Genomic DNA, 21,782 nt, shown 5'->3' with positions numbered 1-21,782 from the left:
TATAAACACACTTTATTTGATTTTTAAAATCTTCTAATATGCTCTAGATTTTTACTTCTATATCAATTTTCTTTAATATCTTATGATACAACTAGTGGTGCTCAAAGTTTCTGGTCTCAGGATCCCTCTGTAGTCTTTGAAGCCCCCAAAGAGCTTTTGTTTACATGGGGTTTATCTACCTATTGACATTTATCTACTTATTTACTGAGAAACTAAAATTAAGAATTTCTAAATATTTATTCATTTTTAAGTAACAATAAACCCATTACATGTTAACAAATATTTTCTGAAAACTGTTATTTTCAAAATAGGACAAATGTAGTGATAAGATTTATACTGTTCAGCACTTTGTAAATCTATTTAATAACTGGATAACTGAAGGCAGATAAGCTCTAAGATGTGTAGTCTCTAGAAATCTCCATTGTATGCTTATGAGACTGAGAATTAAAAAGAAAATTAATACCCCATTATTATTATGAAATAGTTTTGACCTCATGAACCTCTTTAAAGAATCTTAGAGACCCCAGAGGGTCCTTTGAGAATCTCTGGTTCAAACTTAAAGGCATCAAAACTATGAGGTGTAAAAGATTATACTCGCCCATAACTGATTTCACATAAGCTGGAACACAATTAAAAATGGAGACTTTGGGTTGCTGACCTCTGGCTTCATAGATGGATTTTTCCAAAAAAGTTAGGAATGAAACTGCCCAGTAATTACCCAGAAATCATTCTGTTTCATGGTTATGACTGAAAGCAAGGAAAAGCCAGAATGTCAGTAATCATTTGTGGCTTCTGGGGATACTGCATACTTTAAATCACACGGACTTAATGCTTCCTTTACAATTATTTTAGGAGAAAGCAGTTATAACAAGTACAGCAGCTGAGAGCATGAACTCCAAAAGTCAGACTGCCTGGGTCTGAGTCTTACTTCTGCCACTTATCAGCTCATGTGTGTCCTTAGACAAATTATTTAACCTCATTGACTTATTCCTCAGCAGCCTAATGAATGACAACAGTGCCTAACTCACAGGGTTGTTACTAGAAGTATTTATTTATTTGCTTATAAGAAGATATCGTACAGTACATAAAGGGCTTAGCAAATTATTTCACATGTAGTAGTGTTCGATAACGTACTGACAATTATTATTCAAAAAATTCTTAGGAACGGAATAAAATTTTAATGAGAATAAAAATAGAATGTCTCCCCCAACTGAAACAACAATCAAAAAACAAGTATAGGAAAGCCTATGTGTTTAAAAGATCTTGAAGAACATCACTCTTTAAAAGGATTCTGTTTAGAAAACTTAAGAGCTGTATTAATCACAAGAAACATGATACACCTTCCATCAAGGCATAAAGACATGAAGGATCTGTGTTTTGTGGTTCAAGAACTAGAAAATACTAGTTGACAATAAGATTTACTTGTTACAAACATGAAATGAAAATACTACAAAGTGAAATATAAACAACTGTAAAACAAAATTATAATGCAGAAATGGAAATCATATTGATGCATACCAAAAAACAAAAAGATAAAAATAAAAGCCACGATGTGGCCCCTCCTGACCCTCCTGGCTCAGTTCTGACTTCCAGCTTCTGTAAACTCAGAACTACTACATGGGGAATGACCAAAAAACTAAAAGCCTACAAAGATCAGCAAATACTGAATCTAACAGAAATGGAAAATATACTTTTCAGAATAAAAACATCAGTTACAATGAATCTCCTATCAAATAAAAGAAAAGTCCACAAAGGGCTGTGACAATATTAAGCACCTTCCTCATACAATGGTAGAATCCTTCAAAGAAGGATACATTTTAAGAGACTTGTAATAAACTATCCTGGAGGGGTCAATTAGTCATGTAACAGGAAGACTGGCTGAAGGATTAAGCTGAAGACAGGGTGACCATGGGCATAAACAGCTCCGTCTTTCCATGTCAAGAATGGTTATTAGATTTAGTCTAGACTGATCCAAAGAAAGGGACTATGAGCAGTGAGAAGTTGCACAGGTAGACTTGGATTAAAAATGAGGCAGAACCTTAATAATTAGAGATGCCCAATAATGAAACAGACTGTCCATCAAAATAGCTCTGAGAGAGCCACCTGTCACAGACAATTTAGAAGAGTCTGCTCTAGGAATCAAGTCAAGCCAGATGATCTTTAGGGTCTTTTACAATTCAGGGGTCTATGATGTACCTAAGACATCTTCCTGCTGCTGCTGCTAAGTCGCTTCAGTCGTGTCCGACTCTGTGCGACCCCATAGACAGCCTCTTACCAGGCTCCTCTGTCCCTGGGATTCTCCAGGCAAGAACACTGGAGTGGGTTGCCTTTTCCTTCTCCAATGCATGAAAGTGAAAAGTAAAGTGAAGTCGCTCAGTCGTGTCCGACTCTTAGCAACCTCATGGACTGCAGCCCACCAGGCTCCTTCGTCCATGGGATTTTCCAGGCAAGACATCTTCCTAGTATAATACAAATTCTACCTAAACACTGCTATTATTTTTGGATACAGAGTTCAATGTATTTAACTATAATTCCACATATATGGTATATATATATGACTATATATACTATAACTATAATGATCACATATTAAGACCAAGAAATTTTACTTTCAAGCTCTATCTTATCAGCTCAATTTTCTTATTTCTCTCTGGAAAACCAAGAGAATTGGAAATATCCTAACATATTTTGCATCATCAGATTTCCTGATCTAAAAAGGCTCTGTAGATTCTGGAAACCCTCTTTAACTATTTCCACCAAAAGAAAGTATTTTCCCTGGGAGAGAGGGAAAAAAACTAAGAGAATCTCTACATCTGCTCTCATCAATTTAGCATAGATGAGCAAACAAGAAATATTTCAAGAACTGCAAAAACAAGTAAAATGAGGGACTAATTCTATTTACTCATTAAACTCATCTGCTTAAGGGAGTAGAGAGTATGGGGGAGGGAAAATGCTATCATATGCTTATGGATCAGTTCTGTGTTTCAAAGTTCCAAAAGTTTAACAGGCTGCTAATTAGCTATGTGTTAAATCTCTCATAAATCAAAGGAAATACATCTGTTGCAAAACAGGTGTAAGACAGAATATGTTAGCAAAGAAAGGTTCCATTCATCATTTGAAATACTTCCGTTAAGGCTTTAAGAAGAGACAGTAAGACTATTGTTGTTAACAGTGTGTTTCTCGGGCTTCCAGAAGCTACAACAGTCCTTGTAAATCTGAATATATGTACATCTGGTTATTTTTCTCCAAACCAGCCAACCAATACCGTAATGCTATCAACAGTGTTTGTAGCTCTTGCATGCTAAGTCACTTCAATCACGTCCAACTCTTTGCAACCCTATGGACTGTAGCCCTTGTAGCTCTTAGCCAACAGTCATTCTGAACAGTGCCCACAGTTAAGTTACAGGAAGGAGAAGAGTAAGTTTCATTTCAGGGATCACTCCACATCAAGGAACATGAAACTGAGCAAACTCCAGGATACAGTGGAAGACAGAGGAACCTGTGTGCTATACAATCCACAGGGTCCCAAAGAGTAGATCTACAGTGACTAAACAACAACAATCACTCCACAAGAACTCTAGTTAATAGTGAGAGTACATTCTTACAACCCAACACACTGTATCCAAGACCCTAACACAGCACAGAGCAGCATTTTATACATCAAAGTCAGGTTAAAACTCAATCTCTGGCCAATAAGGTAAAATCTGCAAACTTTTAAGACCAATAATACATATAATGATACAGAAAACAAGGATACTTTGATGAATGTTTACTCCACATCTGACACTATGCTAGAAGTGTCTCACATTTTACAAAACTAGGAAATAACTAAAAGAGAGAGTTGCATAATTAGTACATATGACATCAGGGTTTGAACCTATGTCAATGTCCTTACAAAGCCTCGCCTTTAGGCAAACAATATTATTTTTAAAAGTAGTTAAAATAACTTATGCAGAAGAGAGCTCAAAGTACTTCCTACGTTAACTTATACCAGTAATGTAAAAAGTTATGTTTTAAAATTACTATACATAGTTAGTCTGATACATCCTCATTTCAAAGATACACTATTTTTATGCATCACTGTTGTATAAGAATCCTGCTACTCTTTGTAGTCCCTGGTTTCTGTGAGGGGGATTCTAAATTCTTGAAATTTCCTGAGTAATGGGAGTGTCTTAGTTATTCACAAGCGCCTTGGATCACCTCTCAGTTTATGCTAAGAGATGAGCTGACACAGGATGGGAGCTGGTCACAGAAAGCCCAACCTCCTGAAGAGAGGCTTGGGGCTTGACATGAGCCCAATCTTGGGGGAGGAGAGGGCTGGGGATTTAAATTTGAGTTCAAGCACAAGATCAATGATTAAATCAATCAATCCTACCCTATAACAAAAACTCTGTACTGAAGCTTCCTGGTGGATGAACACACTCATGGGCTGGGAGGGTAATATGGATGCTCCCTATGTGTATATTAATTTGGCTCAGACAATAGAGAATCAATCCCTGGTTTGGGAAGATCCCCTGGAGAAGGGAATGGCTACCCACTCCACCAGTATTCTTGCCTGGAGAATTCCATAGACAGAGGAACCTGGTGGGCCACAGTCCTTGGGGATACAAAGAATCAGACATGACTGAGCGACTAACACCTATACTTAAACAGTAATCTTAAATACTGCTTCCTTGAGTTCGGTGGAGTGGAAAACTCAGCAGTGGCCACAGGACTGGAAAAGGTCAGTTTTCATTCCAATCCCAAAGAAAGGCAATGCCAAAGAATGCTCAAACTACCACACAATTGCACTCATCTCACATGCTAGTAAAGTAATGCTCAAAATTCTCCAAGCCAGGCTTCAGCAATATGTGAACCGTGAACTTCCTGATGTTCAAGCTGGTTTTAGAAAAGGCAGAGGAACCAGAGATCAAATTGCCAACATCCACTGGATCATCAAAAAAGAGAGTTCCAGAAAAACATCTATTTCTGCTTTATTGACTATGCCAAAGCCTTTGACTGTGTGGATCACAATAAACTGTGGAAAATTCTGAAAGAGATGGGAATACCAGACCACCTGACCTGCCTCTTGAGAAACCTGTATGCAGGTCAGGAAGCAACAGTTAGAACTGGACATGGAACAACAGACTGGTTCCAAAGAGGAAAAGGAGTACATCAAGGCTATCTATTGTCCTGTTTATTTAACTTATATGCAGAGTACATCATGAGCAACACTGGACTGGAAGAAAGACAAGCTGGAATCAAGATTGCCAGGAGAAATATCAATAACCTCAGATATGCAGATGACACCACCCTTATGGCAGAAAGTGAAGAGGAACTCAAAAGCCTCTTGATGAAAGTGAAAGTGGAGAGTGAAAAAGTTGGCTTAAAGCTCAACATTCAGAAAACGAAGATCATGGCATCTGGTCCCACCACTTCATGGTAAATAAATGGGGAAACAGTGGAAATAGTGTCAGACTTTATTTTGGGGGCTCCAAAATCACTGCAGATGGTGACTGCAGCCATGAAATTAAGAGACGCTTACTCCTTGGAAGGAAAGTTATGACCAACCTAGATAGCATATTCAAAAGCAGAGACATTATTTTGCCAACAAAGGTTCGTCTAGTCAAGGCTATGGTTTTTCCTGTGGTCTTGTATGGATGTGAGAGTTGGACTGTGAGGAAGGCTGAGCGCTGAAGAATTGATGCTTTGAAACTGTGGTGTTGGAGAAGACTCTTGAGAGTCCCTTGGACTGCAAGGAGATCCAACCAGTCCATTCTGAAGGAGATCAGCCCTGGGATTTCTTTGGAAGGAATGATGCTAAAGCTGAAACTCCAGTACTTTGGCCACCTCATGCGAAGAGTTGACTCATTGGAAAAGACTCTGATGCTGGGAGGGATTGGGGGCAGGAGGAGAAGGGGACGACAGAGGATGAGATGGCTGGATGGCATCACTGACTCGATGGACGTGGGTCTGAGTGAACTCCGGGAGTTGGTGATGGACAGGGAGGCCTGGCGTGCTGTGATTCATGGGGTCACAAAGAGTCGGACACGACTGAGTGACTGATCTGATCTGATCTGAGTTTGGTGAGACATTCTAGTGAATTCCTGAACCCGAAGGGGTCAATAACATGATAGTTGCAGGTGTAATGTCCTTTAACTTGTGAAGGACGTCTGTGGTTAGTGTCAGAACTGTATCACAGTAAACCAGACGGCATTGCAATAACCATTAAGAAAAAACACTGCCAATTAGACTATGACCTACCAACAAATGTAAAATACACACTGATTTCAGAAGTGAAAAACTAAAATGTAAAAACAAAAGTTTTAATTAAAGACAAATTACTTAATGTATAACACATTCTTTTTTTTTTAACACATTCTTTTATAGTTTAAAAGAGTACAGAAATATGAAACAAAAATAATCTTTTTCCTTCCTCAGAGTTAATCAGCTCAGTACGTATTCTGAAACAGGACTTTCCACTCCCCTTTTTAATGTTAAAATATGGTAAACGAAACTTCAGACACTTGTAAGAGGTCACCTGGCTAGTCAGTGATAGTAAACGAATTACAACTCAGGATTCCAAATTGCAAGAGCATAACTTTCTGCTAGACATATCTTATCAATTATTAACTTATCTTAAAAAATAGTGTATCAGCCACCGAAATCTTAGTCATTTTGATGACTAAAAATAAAAGTAAATATATGACCATGAGCCAAAGGGCATTTCATTTTGTTAAGGTAATGTTGTTACAACTTCTCAAAGAGAAGGCAATGATTACACTAAGCTTCACTTGTGAGTCATTTATCACTTAAACAGTCCAATAAAACAGACAGACCAAATATTATGTAAAGAACACTGGACTGGGAGACAGGACACCTGTGTTCCAGCTATAGCTCTAGGACCAAGCAGCTGCAGGAATGTGCTGTGGACCTGACCTCTCCAGACCTCAGTTTCACATCTATAAAACGAAGGAAAATGGTTTCTGTGACTCCCACAGGGAAGTTGCTAGCCTTTTAGGCAGGACAATTTTTGCTGTACAAGACTTTCCCACACATTGAGGATATTATCTGGCCCTTGTTCCCTAAATGCTGGTAATTCTCTCCTGTAGTTGTGACGACAAAAGCGAGGCCCCCACACATATTCCCAGATGGAAAGTGGCAGGGCTGTTAGGTCGGGTTCATTTTCCTAGAAGGTATCTCTCTCAGGTTCCTTCGAGTGCTAAAATTCTATAAATTCATAACCCCTCAGTTAAATTCAAGTGACAAGTCCATAACTAAAAAAGAGTAAGCTAAGAAGAAAATCATGGATGATTTAGGAAAAATAATGGGGTAACTTTAGTGCCAATAATCCCATTTCTAGGACCCAGCCCACGGAAATCAACAATTTAAGATTCATGGGGAGAAAAAAAAAAAAAAAAATTCACGGGCAAAGTTTAGTTATCACACTACTTCTGAGTGTTGAATGACTTGAAGCAACCCAAAGAGGTTAACACTAACTAGGACCAGGCATCATTTTAAGTACTTCCTTGCGACTCAAAATGTAGCACATCACGTAGGAGCTTAACAGAATACAGACAGACCCCAGAGCCACTGAATCAGAATCTGTATTTGAACAAGCTCCCCAGGTGGACATTAGAGTTTAAGAAGCCTTACAAGTATAAACTCATTTAATCTTCAGAACATGTATAACTTATTTAACCCTTGGATAACTCTGTAACATAAATATTATCATCCTCCATTGTATAGATTAGTAAATTGAAGACAAAGCATTAGGTCACTTGCATAGTTAACAGTCTGAGCCAGGATTTGAACCCACAAGCTCTCAATCCAGAACCCAAGCTCTAAGCCATTACGGCATATTAGTTCTCAAGTTTTAAATAAGTTACAACATATGCATAAAATAGAGTATTCTGTAGCTATTAAAACTGGTATCTAAGGGATTTTTAATGACACAGGAAATTAGTTGAGGTAAGTAGTAAATAATACTGAATAAATGGTATGAGTCCAACTACGTAATTTTTAAAAATTAGACATACCTACTAATTTTGAAAAAGATCTGGAAAAAAATGTCAGGGTGTTGGGGGAGGGGAAGGCAATATATGGAAGCTAGTGTCAGAATCTAGAGTTCAAATTCCAGGTCTCACCAGCTGAGTGATTCTAGATGAAATGATTAACCCTTTTAAGACTCATTTCCCTCATCTATAAAATGGGGAGAATATTTACCGCACAAAATTGCCATGAGGATTAAATGAGATAATCTACTAAAAGTATTGGAAAGTATTATTTCTTTGTACATTTTTTTCATTTTTTCCAAAATCTCTACAGTGATCGTAAACTACACGCCAATAAACAGCAAAGAAGTTATTAAAGAAGAGATATTGCCTGACCTTGAACATACTACTGGACCTCTCAAAAAGCCTCAATTTTCCTCAATGAAAAGGAATAATCCTACCTCTCTTACAGTTACTGTGACGAGTTAAGGAGAAAAAAATGCATAAAGCACTAAGCCTGCTGCTAAGTCGCTTCAGTCGTGTCCAACTCTGTGTGACCCCATAGACGGCAGCCCACCAGGCTCCCCCGTCCCTGAGATTCTCCAGGCAAGAGCACTGGAGTGGGTTGCCATTTCCTTCTCCAGTGCATGAAAGTGAAAAGTGAAAGTGAAGTCGCTCAGTCATGTCCGACTCTTAGCGACCCCATGGACTGCAGCCCACCAGGCTCCTCCGTCCATGGGATTTTCCAGGCAAGAGTACTGGAGTGGGGTGCCATTGCCTTCTCCTAGTAAGCCTGCTAACTAGCAAAAGAAAGCACTTAACGTTAGCTAAAATCTATCATCATCATTATTGTTTCTTTGGCTAACTAAGACTTTTTTATCTCTTACTCCAGCAAAGTAAATATATTCATATCTCAAATACTATATGATACCACTTATACATGGAATCTAAAAAAACACAACAAAACTAGTGAACATGTAACAAAAACGAAGTAAACTCACAGACACAGAGAACAAACTAGTGGTTACCTGTGAGGGGCTCGGGGGAGGTTTGGCAGGGCAATATAGGGGTGGGCGAGGAGGAGGTACAAACTATTGGGTATAAGACATACTATAAGGATGTATTGTATAACACAGGGAATACAGCCAATATTTTGTAATAACTGTAAATGGAGTGCAACCTTTAAAAATTGTATAAAACATTAAAATTTTTTTTTAATTTTAGAAAAAGGAAAAAATATATTCATATCTTCAAACTACAGTTCAATAGTGTTTTCATTATTTTCTAATCAACTCATTGTTTTGTTTCCAAAGAGCTATTTCATTACAAAATTATCAAAGCTACGCTCTCCATTTTAAGAACAGTTTAGGTTCACAAAAGTAAATTGTATTGCATTTGGACTCTTAACAACTAACAATACAATTAGTAGTAGCAAGCCAATTCTAGTGGGCTTTTGTCCACTTTTCTAATATCTCTGTATACATACACATTGGTATACAGATGAGTAAGTCTAAGGTTTAAATACTTGAACTCCATCAGTCACTACCAGCTATAATGTAGGTCAAGGCTTTCCACCTGATAAAATTAGATCGGAATCAGTGTTAAGATTTAGAAAAGCCTAAGGATCACCCAGTCTGATCCTTTCGTTTTACAAATGGATTTAGGAAATGTAGTTAACTGGTGAACAAGGAAAACATTCAAGTGCTAATCTACTTTTTCAGGAATTAGTCCAATTTCTAAAAGGAACACATAATAAACCTCAGTTTAGACTTTTAAAATGATATCAATTTTTAGCTCAGCTAAATGTGTTACTATAATTACCACATTTTTAGGTAGAAGTGGGAGCCTCCTTTCTCACTTTCAACAGTATTGAATCCACAGTTTTGAAATTCTGTTTGGAGACATTTACTTATTACTGAGAAAGGGGAGGCGAGAAAGGCACTTAAGGAGCTCTTATCTGAGATCTAACTCCAAGAGCTAATAGAGTTTTTTTTTTTTAAAGCTGAATCAAAGAGTTCACATGCACAGTATAAGACTACTTTGAGACTACTTTGTGTCTTCGCATTTATATAAGATTTTAAAGAAAACACAAATGGCTTTTAAGCTTATGAAAATATGCTCTACCTAACTCTATCACATAAATGAAAATTAAAATAACAAAATTCCTATCAGATTTCCAAACATCTAAGTTTTCAGGCTTGAAAAAAGATGTGTCCTTGGAATGCTGAATTTACAATTCTCTAAAAACTGTTGACAATCATTTCTGTTCACAATCAAGTATGTACTCACGCGTGAGGATGTCAAAACACATAAAATTTAAAACTAACGTGTTCTGGAGAAAGTAAGGGGGAAATAGGTATACTGTTACATTATTCATCAAAGTATAACTTCTAGGAAGAGGAATTTGACAATATTTATCAAAATAAAAAATGCACATATCCTTTGAGACAGCAATTCCATTCCTAAGATGACTTCCACATGGGAGAAATATCACAGGTACAAGGATATTCACTGCAGCAGTGCCTGTAGTAAAAACAACTGCTAACAACCTACAGGCCCACTAATAGGAAACTGGCTAAATTTATGGTCGACTTGTAGAATGGAATACTATGTAGCCATTAAATAAATGAAAGTTATAAAATATTAACATGGAAAGGTATCTAAGATAGTGAGTTGACAAGGTGCTGCATATAGCACCATCAGTTTTAAAAATTTATATACAAATAGTGACACATACTCATGCATGAGCATAGGTACTTGTCATTCTCTATTTCCTTTTACACTTTATTTCATTCTATTTACCTGTATCACTTAAAAAAATAAAACTTCAGGGACTTCCCTGGTGGTTCAGTGTAAGAATCTGTCTTGCAACATAGGCAACACAGGTTCTATCCCTGATCTGGGAAGTAAGCCCATGCACCACAACTACTGAGCCCATGTGCCTTAGAGCCCACGATCCACGACAAGAAAAGCCACTGCAATGAGAAGCCCATGCGCCGCAACTAGAGTGGCCCTGGCTCGCCGCAACTAGAGCAAGCCTGTGCACAGCAATGAGGATCCAGCACAGTCAAAAGTAATAAAAATAAATAAACAATTTTTTTAAAAGAAAATAAAACTTAAAAAATTATTTATTGTTAATTTAGATATTCAACCTATGATGTAACCCAAATGAAGTAACTATCAAATTTTCCTCCTCTAATACTTTTTAAATTCAAGGATTCTAATGTCAGCATCCTAAGGACAAGTCTATTTTCAAGCCTTGTGACTATAACCATCATCAGCTCCAGCACGAATAAAATCCTAAAGCCCACTTCCAAGCAGAAACACATATGACTTATACTGCAGTAGAATTAATGGTAAAACTCTGACCTCACCTGACCAGGTCTCCATGAAGCTGCAAATAAAGACTTTCCCTTCCCTCTCCAGCACAAATTTCTGATGCTGGTGTCTCTACTGTGCAAAGGACAAGATGTAAGTCAGAGGAGGAGGAGGAAGCAGAGGAAGTGGTGGTTGTAGTGGCAGTGGTCGTGTCCGCTCCATACAGGTAAACACAGCCTCTCTTCACATCTTCTCTCAGCCAGTCTCTCTCCCGAGAACCAAACCTACTTCTCCTATTCAAACAATTTCTGCTCCCATTACGCTTCATATTTCTCTAAAAAAAAGTTAAGAAAAAGAAATCGTTAGCCCAACTGTCCGACTGAGTTAGACATATTTAGTCCTTATCCCACCTTTCCACTCCTTATTCACCAATACTCGGCTGGGTACTACTTCCTCTCATGGAGCCTTCTGCACCTGTCACGCCCATCCCTACAACTAGAAAATTTCATTCTCTTTACTGGCAGCTGTTCATGTCTCTGCCCATCATTTTCTGACCCTTTTTTTCTTTATGTTTTCAGAAAAATTTCAAGAACAACAGTAGTATGCACACTACCTAACTTTCACAAACTTTTATATTTTGCCAGATTTAGTTCAGATCATTATTCTAAAGAACATATATACAACCTTACATATATAGCTAAAGCCACCCACTACCTAAAACCCCATTTCCCTTCTCCCTCCCCAGAAACAAACACTCCACTATACTTAGTGTTTATCATCCCATGCATTTTTTTACATTTGTCCTATATGTATACATCTATAAACTCTAATATTGTTTTACATAATTTAAAACTGTATCTAAAACCTGACATATGTATGTTTCACCCTGTCATTTTTTTTCCCCTTGATTCAATACTGGTTTAGAAATATATCTGTGATATTACACCCAGCTCATTCTTTTGAATACCACTGCATGAACACATCAAAATTTATCCCTTCTCCTGCTAAAGGCATTTAGATTGTTTCTAATTTTTCATTGTTGGAAACAGTGAAAAACAATGCTGCAATAAACATTTTTGTATATCTCCATCTGAAGACTTGAGATGGAGATATACATCTGAGGCAGAGGGTCCTCATCCTCTGCCTTATATCCCAAATAAGCAAGTACAGAATCAACACAATGTTGCACAAATATTCTTTCCATTCTCATGTTTCAAAAAAAAAAAATTCCTGTTGCATTTGAAAACTTAGATATGCATATACATTGTAAAATCACATCATCTCAAAGCAAAAACAACTACTGCAGCAACCTAAGAAGTCCCTAAAGATCAATATTTACCTGCTCTATTTTTATAATGGGCCATTTCTATTCCCTTTAATAAAAAAAACAATTTCCACAAATAGCTACCCTGATGCACCTCTCCTGGTCCACTCCCCACTGCATTTCACTCTGTTTCAGTCATATCCAACTCCCCCCAAACACCAATTATTTCACAATTCCATGACTTATCTGAAAAGTCCTCCTCCGTCTTGTCCATCTGAGTAGTTATTCCTCAAAATTACTCAAATTTCACCCTCTCTATGGAGTTTTCCATTTCTCCCATTAAAAGCAAAATGGCTGTCTGGGGAGGCCTTACAAATAGCTGTGAAAAGAAGAGAAGCGAAAAGCAAAGGAGAAAAGGAAAGATATAAGCATCTGAATGCAGAGTTCCAAAGAATAGCAAGAAGAGATAAGAAAGCCATCTTCAGCAATCAATGCAAAGAAATAGAGGAAAACAACAGAATGGGAAAGACTAGAGATCTCTTCAAGAAAATCAGAGATAACAAAGGAACATTTCATGCAAAGATGGGCTCAATAAAGGATAGAAATGGTATGGACCTAACAGAAGCAGAAGATATTAAGAAGAGGTGGCAAGAATACACAGAAGAACTGTACAAAAAAGATCTTCACGACCCAGATAATCATGATGGTGTGATCACTGATCTAGAGCCAGACATCCTGGAATGTGAAGTCAAGTGGGCCTTAGAAAGCATCACTACGAACAAAGCTAGTGGAGGTGACAGAATTCCAGGTGAGCTATTCCTAATCCTGAAAGATGATGCTGTGAAAGTGCTGCACTCAATATGCCAGCAAATTTGGAAAACTCAGCAGTGGCCACAGGACTGGAAAAGGTCAGTTTTCATTCCAAACCCAAAGAAAGGCAATGCCAAAGAATGCTCAAACTACCACACAATTGCACTCATCTCACATGCTAGTAAAGTAATGCTCAAAATTCTCCAAGCCAGGCTTCAGCAATATGTGAACCGTGAACTTCCTGATGTTCAAGCTGGTTTTAGAAAAGGCAGAGGAACCAGAGATCAAATTGCCAACATCCACTGGATCATCAAAAAAGAGAGTTCCAGAAAAACATCTATTTCTGCTTTATTGACTATGCCAAAGCCTTTGACTGTGTGGATCACAATAAACTGTGGAAAATTCTGAAAGAGATGGGAATACCAGACCACCTGACCTGCCTCTTGAGAAACCTGTATGCAGGTCAGGAAGCAACAGTTAGAACTGGACATGGAACAACAGACTGGTTCCAAAGAGGAAAAGGAGTACATCAAGGCTATCTATTGTCCTGTTTATTTAACTTATATGCAGAGTACATCATGAGCAACACTGGACTGGAAGAAAGACAAGCTGGAATCAAGATTGCCAGGAGAAATATCAATAACCTCAGATATGCAGATGACACCACCCTTATGGCAGAAAGTGAAGAGGAACTCAAAAGCCTCTTGATGAAAGTGAAAGTGGAAAAAAAAATGAAAGGGGGGTTTAAATGGTCATTTGACCTCCCCCCCCCCAAAAAAAAAAGAAAAGAAAGTGAAAGTGGAGAGTGAAAAAGTTGGCTTAAAGCTCAACATTCAGAAAACGAAGATCATGGCATCTGGTCCCACCACTTCATGGTAAATAAATGGGGAAACAGTGGAAATAGTGTCAGACTTTATTTTGGGGGCTCCAAAATCACTGCAGATGGTGACTGCAGCCATGAAATTAAAAGACGCTTACTCCTTGGAAGGAAAGTTATGACCAACCTAGATAGCATATTCAAAAGCAGAGACATTATTTTGCCAACAAAGGTTCGTCTAGTCAAGGCTATGGTTTTTCCTGTGGTCATGTATGGATGTGAGAGTTGGACTGTGAAGAAGGCTGAGCGCTGAAGAATTGATGCTTTGAAACTGTGGTGTTGGAGAAGACTCTTGAGAGTCCCTTGGACTGCAAGGAGATCCAACCAGTCCATTCTGAAGGAGATCAGCCCTGGGATTTCTTTGGAAGGAATGATCATAAAGCTGAAACTCCAGTACTTTGGCCACCTCATGCGAAGAGTTGACTCATTGGAAAAGACTCTGATGCTGGGAGGGATTGGGGGCAGGAGGAGAAGGGGACGACAGAGGATGAGATGGCTGGATGGCATCACTGACTCGATGGACATGGGTCTGAGTGAGCTCCGGGAGTTGGTGATGGACAGGGAGGCCTGGCGTGCTGCGATTCATGGGGTCACAAAGAGTCGGACACGACTGAGCGACTGATCTGATCTAGAAAGAATTAATTACTCTCTCCTCAGTAGAACTTTTTCACCTTAAACATACTTCCACTACTATGTAAATCACCATTGTTTTTAATTATGTATTTGGTATTTTCTCCTCTGTTATACACTGAGAACCCATTATAGTGCCTGAGAGCCTAGGTGGCACAGAGATGCATGCACAACTCAGCTGATATCACAGAAATTTATCCCCGGTCCCTAATGAAACCTGACTAGCTCTGGCAAGAAGCTGAATAAACTTGGGGGAAAAAAAAAATCTCCTTTTTTAATAGGAAACCTTATAATCTTTCCTTTGTATCAGCCACAAAGCAAATACTTTTGCTAATATTCCTCATTGGAAAACAGAAATATCTATAATAAAGCTGATATTATTCTTGTACTTACTGAGATTAAATATTTGAAGATAAGTGTAGCACCTAACGGAGAAGGCAATGGCACCCCACTCCAGTACTCTTGCCTGGAAAATCCCATGGATGGAGGAGCCTGGTGGGCTATAGTCCATGGGGTCACTAAGAGTCGGACATAACTGAGCGACTTCACTTTCACTTTTCACTTCCCTGCATTGGAGAAGGAAATGGCAACCCACTCCAGTGTTCTTGCCTGGAGAATCCCAGGGATGGGGGAGCCTGGTGGGCTGCCGTCTATGGGGTCACACAGAGTCGGACACGACTGAAGCGACTTAGCAGCAGCAGCAGCACCACCACCACCTAAAATTCAATCTCTGAAGATGATAAAGACAGGGGCAGAAAAAGAACATATTCCCCATGTAGAGAGAAAGAAAAATAAGAAATGAGAGTGGCTTCATTGTTTAAATTTAGGATAATAGGTAAATTGATCATTTTATAGATATTAGGGATTGCAGTATGGCTAAATCAAAACCATGAGGATTATTACTGATACTAACTTCAGATAAATAGAGTAAAGCCCTGCTACAAGTGGGAACTAGGTCTCTTTATTCTCATCAAGAGCATTTTCTCACTGAACATATCAGAATTAACAAAGGGCTTACAAGCACATATAAACACAGGGACCATCATATCTGCACGACTAAATAATCTTAACCAGTACATAATTAACCAACTGATTTTAAGTATTTCTTATTTTTACTCTTTGGGAAAGATCAACTGATCTTCTGAAAACAGTGTTCCATATGGTACAGCTACATTTATGCAAAGAAACCATGCATTTTCAGTGGAGAGAAAGTTTGCTCACTGCTGTCAAGAAGGCCATGGACACTACTCCACAAATCCATCAAAAAGAATCCTTAAAAAAACTTAAGGTCAAACAATATCCCATTAACCTTCTCAATCTTAGAAAAGTCAAGGCAGACCCCAGGAGGTATTACATTACACCCATGATTCTTCTTCAGTAAGAATGTTTAACAGTAATTTTTTAATGTGAATATCTATTTCCCTTAAAAGACTATACATAAATTCTTTAAGAAAGTTACGTTCTTGAAACACGTGTTGTTGGTCAAAGAATGTATCTCCTTTTATATGACATATTCTACCTTATGAAAATAGACTGCTGAATTAGAACTTCAGTGGATATCATTCTTTTAAACCTGTTCAATGGGCATTCAAAGGCCTAGATACCAAGGCATAGCCTTCTGGGAAAAATCTAGATGAACTGCTTAGCTATAATTACTGTTTAGTCGCTAAGTCATGTCCGATTCTTTTGCAACCCCATGGACTGTAGCCCACCAGGCTCCTCCGTCCAGGGGATTTCCCAGGCAAGAATGCTGGTATAGATTGCCATCTCCTCCTCCAGGGAATACTCCCAACCCAGGGATTGAGCCCGAGTCTCTTGCACTCCAGGCGGATTCTTTACCACTGAGCCATCAGGGAAGCCCTTAGCTGACATCAGTCACTGCTGAATTACTGACGGTAAAGCGTCTTCCTACAATGCGGGAGATCCGGGTTTGATCCCTGGGTTGGAAGATCCCCTGGAGAAGGAAATGGCAACTCACTCCAGTACTCTTGCCTGGAAAATCCCATGGTCCGAGGAGCCTGGTAGGCTACAGTCCATGGGGTCGCAAAGAGTCAGACACGATTGAGCGACTTCACTTCACTTCCTTCTCCACTACCTAAACCATCAAGGAAGTGTTGGGAAGGTCAGTTCTCTCCTCTAAGATGCCTGCAGCTTTTTGAATCACTATTCCACTGGAATTGCTAGACTGAAAATACTTTATTTCCTCACTCTTCTTAATTAAGAACTACTGACAAGCTTCTCTAAAAGGGAACACAACCATAATCATCCTCCCATCAAACAAGTGTATTAAGAGCGATTTAAGATTTAAAGATATTTCTAGATAGTAGAAATCTTCAGAGTAAGCAATGAACTAAGTACTTACTTCAGTTTTACACTTTCCACCCTCTAAAAAATGAAGACAACATTGAGGGTTGGCTCTGATTAGTTCAAAGGTGATAAACTATTAAACGCTCACACACAATTGACTCTAAGATATGCATGGTAGAACAGGGTCTACTGAAGTAACTCTCCATACTCAGTGAGTTCTAGATTGTGAAATATCCTAAAGTAGGATATGTGTTCCCGCATTCAAAAGTTCAGAATGATACGGGTTCATCTCAGAATACACACGCTAAGGAATATCTTGAAATGGATACAAGAGATAAAGAGAGGAAGAATATTTCAGTTCATTAAAATCTTTGTTAGTGATTTATTTTAAAAACCACATGTGCACTTCATTTTGATAAAAACTTGAAACTACTATTGAAAAAACCAGTCTCATAGCAGTCACTGACTTGATGAACTATAACTTCATTTATTATACAGACTCAGTAAAAAAACAAAAGTAAAAGAGTGGGACACGACTGAGTGACTGAACTGAGTTAAAACAAAAAAAAAGCCAAACTATAGCAAACGTCTGGAAATTTTTGCTTCAAGTGTACTCCCGATAATCTTTAAGAATATTAAAAATATCATACTTATATTCCAACTACAGTTATGAAGGACTATATTCTAAATAGCAATTTGCTAAATAAGATTCTGAATCCAAATTCTGAATCAAATTTTCCAACACTCCATACAGTGGTGTGTGCGTGCTTAGTCACTTCAGTTGTGTCCTACCCTTTGTGACCCCATGGATCATAGTGCGCCAGGCTCCTCTGTCCATGGGATTTTCCTGGCAAGAATACCAGAATGGATTGCTACGCCCTCCTCCAGGGCATCTTCCTGGCCCAGGGACTGACCTGACATCTCCTGCATCCTGTATCGTAGGCAGAATCTTTACCGATGAGCCACCCGGGAAGCCCTAGATCTCACCTGACTAAGTTACACCAGCTTAGCTATAATTGATGTTCATGATTTGATATTAAGTATTAGAGAAGGGGGCGGCAGAGGAGGAGATCATTAGATGGCATCACTGACTCAAAGGACATGAATTTGAGCAAACTCCAGAAGACAGTGAAGGACAGAGGAGCCTACCGCGCTATAGTCCATGGGGTCGCAAAGAGCTGGACAGGACTTAGTGACTGAACAGCAATAGAAGAGTTACAAAAAAGAATGATGTCTTTGTCAAAGGGTTTTTGGAGAAGAGCATTAGGAGACGACAGATTCTGAAAGTCTTCTACTTACATATTCCTTTCCTATTTCACCTGGCACAAAATTCAACCACTCAGCTACTGAAGTCAACTTTTGTTTGTTGAAAAAACACACAGCACCTATTCTTCAGTCAATCTCATTTATTTGCAAGGATGCAAAGGTCTTAAGACACTGTTAGCCTCCCATACCACCAGATCAGCACTAGACTAAGTATCAATTTCTGGAATCTTTCTAATGGCCTCCAGATTGGAACCCCAGTAGTAGGCTGGACCTTTTCCTGGAACTGTAGGACGGTGGGAATCTTCAATAAAGATCCTTATTTCTCAATTCCTTCCCTCCCACATCTCATTCCCCATGGAAAAATAGTTGCTGTAAAAATAGCAAAGGCTGTTTACCTTCAAGGCCAGAGGGCATTACCTATCTCTCAGACTTGCCCTTTCCTGATAAGCCAGGCCAGCAGAATTTTTTAAAGTTCATTCACAATTTACATTTTCGTGACCTTACAGTAAATATCCAAAAGCCTTTGAGTAATTAAATTTAAAACATGATTAAATAGTTTACAATAAATATGTAAAAGGTGTAAGCAGAAGTTAACTATGAAAAGTTATTTCAAGTTCCTGTATTAAGATTGCGTAGTAGCAGAAAATTTTTTTTATTTTACAGAGTTCTAATTTATGTGGTTTCGTGGATTCACCAGATGTTTCAAATCTACTATTTTTTTCAGTGTTGCCATCTTTGTAATGTCCTACGAATAACCTTAGTAGCGAGTACCTGGTGCGCACTCTCAATCCAACGATCATTACTTAATAAATTTTTCAACATGATGTATTTTCCTTGTCTTGCAAAGTATTTTCGAAACACGCCAAATCTAAATTTTCTTTGCTCTCTTCCTTTTCTCTGGCAAGTTTTAAATCCTGCTGATTCCGCTTCTAGAACTTTAGAAGGAATTCCATTTCTTCTTCAGGACACCCAGTTTACATATTTGACCTACGGAAAAATTTCTCTCCAACTAGATATTTCGAAGGCTAAAACTCCCTCCAGTGAATCTTCCACAATCTCTCCTTCTAAACACCTTCACTGTCCCCACCCCACCCTACATTCCTTGTGCTTTTTAACTTCTCGTCATCACCTTGAAGACTCCATTCCCCCCACACCTTGCCGGCATCTGCCATCATTTCCTCCTACTCCCCCTAATTCCAATTCCTGCCAAAAAGCCCCGTTAGCTGCCTGTTGCATAACTGCTCCCCCATCACCGTGTCCCTGGATTGTCAGCCCCGCTCCCGCCAGCAGGAATGCCCCCTTTTTGTCCAACCCCTCCTCCCTCCTGCAACACGCCCAGCGCTGCCCCGAGATTAAGCTCCTCCGGAGATTCTCTCCGCAGGCGGGGCAGGTCGTGCTCCCAGGCCGGCGCTCGGGTGCGGGGAGCGGGTCTTAACTTCGGTGGGAAGCTCCGAGGGCAGAGGCTGCCGCGCCAGTCGGCGCAGCCCCGAACACCTCAGCGCCGGGCCAATCACCGCCGCCATCCTCCCGCTGCGGTGATGTCTTCAGGTGTCCGGGGAGAAAGCCCTGCGTACTTCCAGCTCCGCTCTCGGGCCAGGAGACGCCGGCCCCGGGGCCGCGAGCGCGGCCGGGGGGAGCAGAGGGGGGCCCCCAGGTCCTGAAGGAGCCGAGTGGGCGGCGGCGGCCGGGTGGACGCCAGACCCAAGGCGTGGGCCTGTGAGGCGGGTGGCGCGCGGCCAGGGATGGGCAGCGGTGGGGACGGAGGCGGCCGCGGCCTCGGCGGGGGCCCGGCCCAGAGGCCTCGGCGGGTGCAGCGGCCCCTCCAGCCGGGCTTAGGGGCGACCGAGCCGCGAGGCTGACTGACCGACGCGAGGCGGGGGTCGCCTGCTACCTCAGCCACCGGGCGGGGCAGGGGCGGCCTCTCCCTGCTCTCTCTCCCTCTCCAGCCCGCCCGAGCACCTCACCTTCAGGACCCGAATCCCGCCAGGCCGACAGCTCGCGGGCGCTTCAGGCGGCTCCGGGGGCTCGAGCGGGCCCGCGGGTCCCGGCTCCACCTCCCCCATCGGCGGCTAGCGGCGGCTGCACAGGGACGCCGGGCCGGCGCGACGCCGCGCGGAGCCTCGGCGGCGCGCGCGAACACCCAGCAGCCCCGCCCCCCTCAGCCCTCTGGCCCCGCCCCGAGTCTCGCCCCTCCCTGGCCTGCGTAGCTGCGGGCCGGGTGCGTCCCGGGCGCTAAGGGACGCAAGCCGCCGGGAGTCGGCCGGGGACTTCACGGGCGGAGCCCGGCGCCGCCGCAGGGCTGGGCCTATACTGTCAGCTGCCTTCAGTTTGGAGGACTGAGGCGCAGGGAGAGTTATTTTCTGCTCTCCGCGACTCCTAAGGGGCTGGACAAGGGGCAAGGGAGGTTTGCACCTGTCAACAGAGACGCTGCCTTCTGCAGAAGATGGCTTTTGTAACTTACCTCTCCCAGACGTTTCCTCTCTACTCCAAAACTGGCCCGTCACCCTCACGGGTGCAACGCCATTGGACGAATTGAGAATATCCACCTTAGCAAGGCCCTTTCTCTTTGTTGTAGATGGTCACAGCCTTCTTCAGAAAATTCGACCCCACCTCCTGTACAAAATGTCATCTCACCTCCCAGCCACATTTGAATTCCCTTTCTCTTCATGTAGTAGAATTTTCTGAATATTGTTCTCTGCTTCAAGCAGTAATGTGGTCTGATCTCTATTTTGTTATTTGCAATTCTAATTCAGAAATTTTTAATTTTCTTTTAGTTCCTGCAGTGATAGTTTTGTGGCCGGCCAGTGAGCCAAATCAGAGAGCCTGATTCCAAATTTCAGCTGTACCCCTTATTATCTCTATACCCTTGTGCAAGTTATTTGATCTAAGCCTTTGGTTCTTAGCTATGAAACAGAAAATTGTCTGTCTAGTAGTTAAGTCTGAAGATTTTGCAAATGCATAAAAAGTACTTGACACATACTAATGATTCATAGCAGTCACTATTATTCTGAATTTTCAAATTGAAGATACACTCAATTCCTCAGAGTTTTATTCTTAATTCTGCTCTATATTTTCCTAGGAAACCCTCTAGACCTCTGAATTTTTAGGTCTTCCCCTCCTACACAGGTCTGAATCGTCAAGCAACTGCTAAGGAATGAAGCAGAAAAAAAGTTTCTTACACTTTGAATAATTGGTATAAATGGTTTCACCAATTATCCACTCCTTCAGCTTACCTAGTCCAGACCAACTGTATGTTAAGAATATTTTAATTACAGGTTTAGTACAAGAGAGTTTGAGGTCTAACACTGCAAACTGTTCCCCTCTCTTCTAAGAGATT

At 40.5% G+C, this 21,782-nt stretch overlaps 1 protein-coding gene across 1 annotated transcript in view; it reads right to left on the bottom strand.

The window, feature by feature from the left end:
* PHLPP2 (PH domain and leucine rich repeat protein phosphatase 2) overlaps positions 1-20,568 on the bottom strand; it is a 64,972-nt gene extending 44,404 nt beyond the window's left edge. Inside the window, exons 1-2 of the mRNA XM_019979846.2 lie at positions 20,410-20,568; positions 11,348-11,625 (exon numbers count right to left, since the gene is read on the bottom strand). Of these exons, the coding sequence (XP_019835405.1) occupies positions 11,348-11,625; positions 20,410-20,508 (377 nt within the window). The 5' untranslated portion in view covers positions 20,509-20,568. The remainder of the gene's footprint in view (positions 1-11,347; positions 11,626-20,409) is intronic.
* Between the last annotated feature and the right edge of the window lie 1,214 nt (positions 20,569-21,782).

The sequence above is a fragment of the Bos indicus genome, chromosome 18 (assembly GCF_029378745.1).
Source record: "Bos indicus isolate NIAB-ARS_2022 breed Sahiwal x Tharparkar chromosome 18, NIAB-ARS_B.indTharparkar_mat_pri_1.0, whole genome shotgun sequence".
Classification (NCBI taxonomy): domain Eukaryota; kingdom Metazoa; phylum Chordata; class Mammalia; order Artiodactyla; family Bovidae; genus Bos; species Bos indicus.
This window is presented reverse-complemented; position numbering and strand designations above follow the sequence as displayed.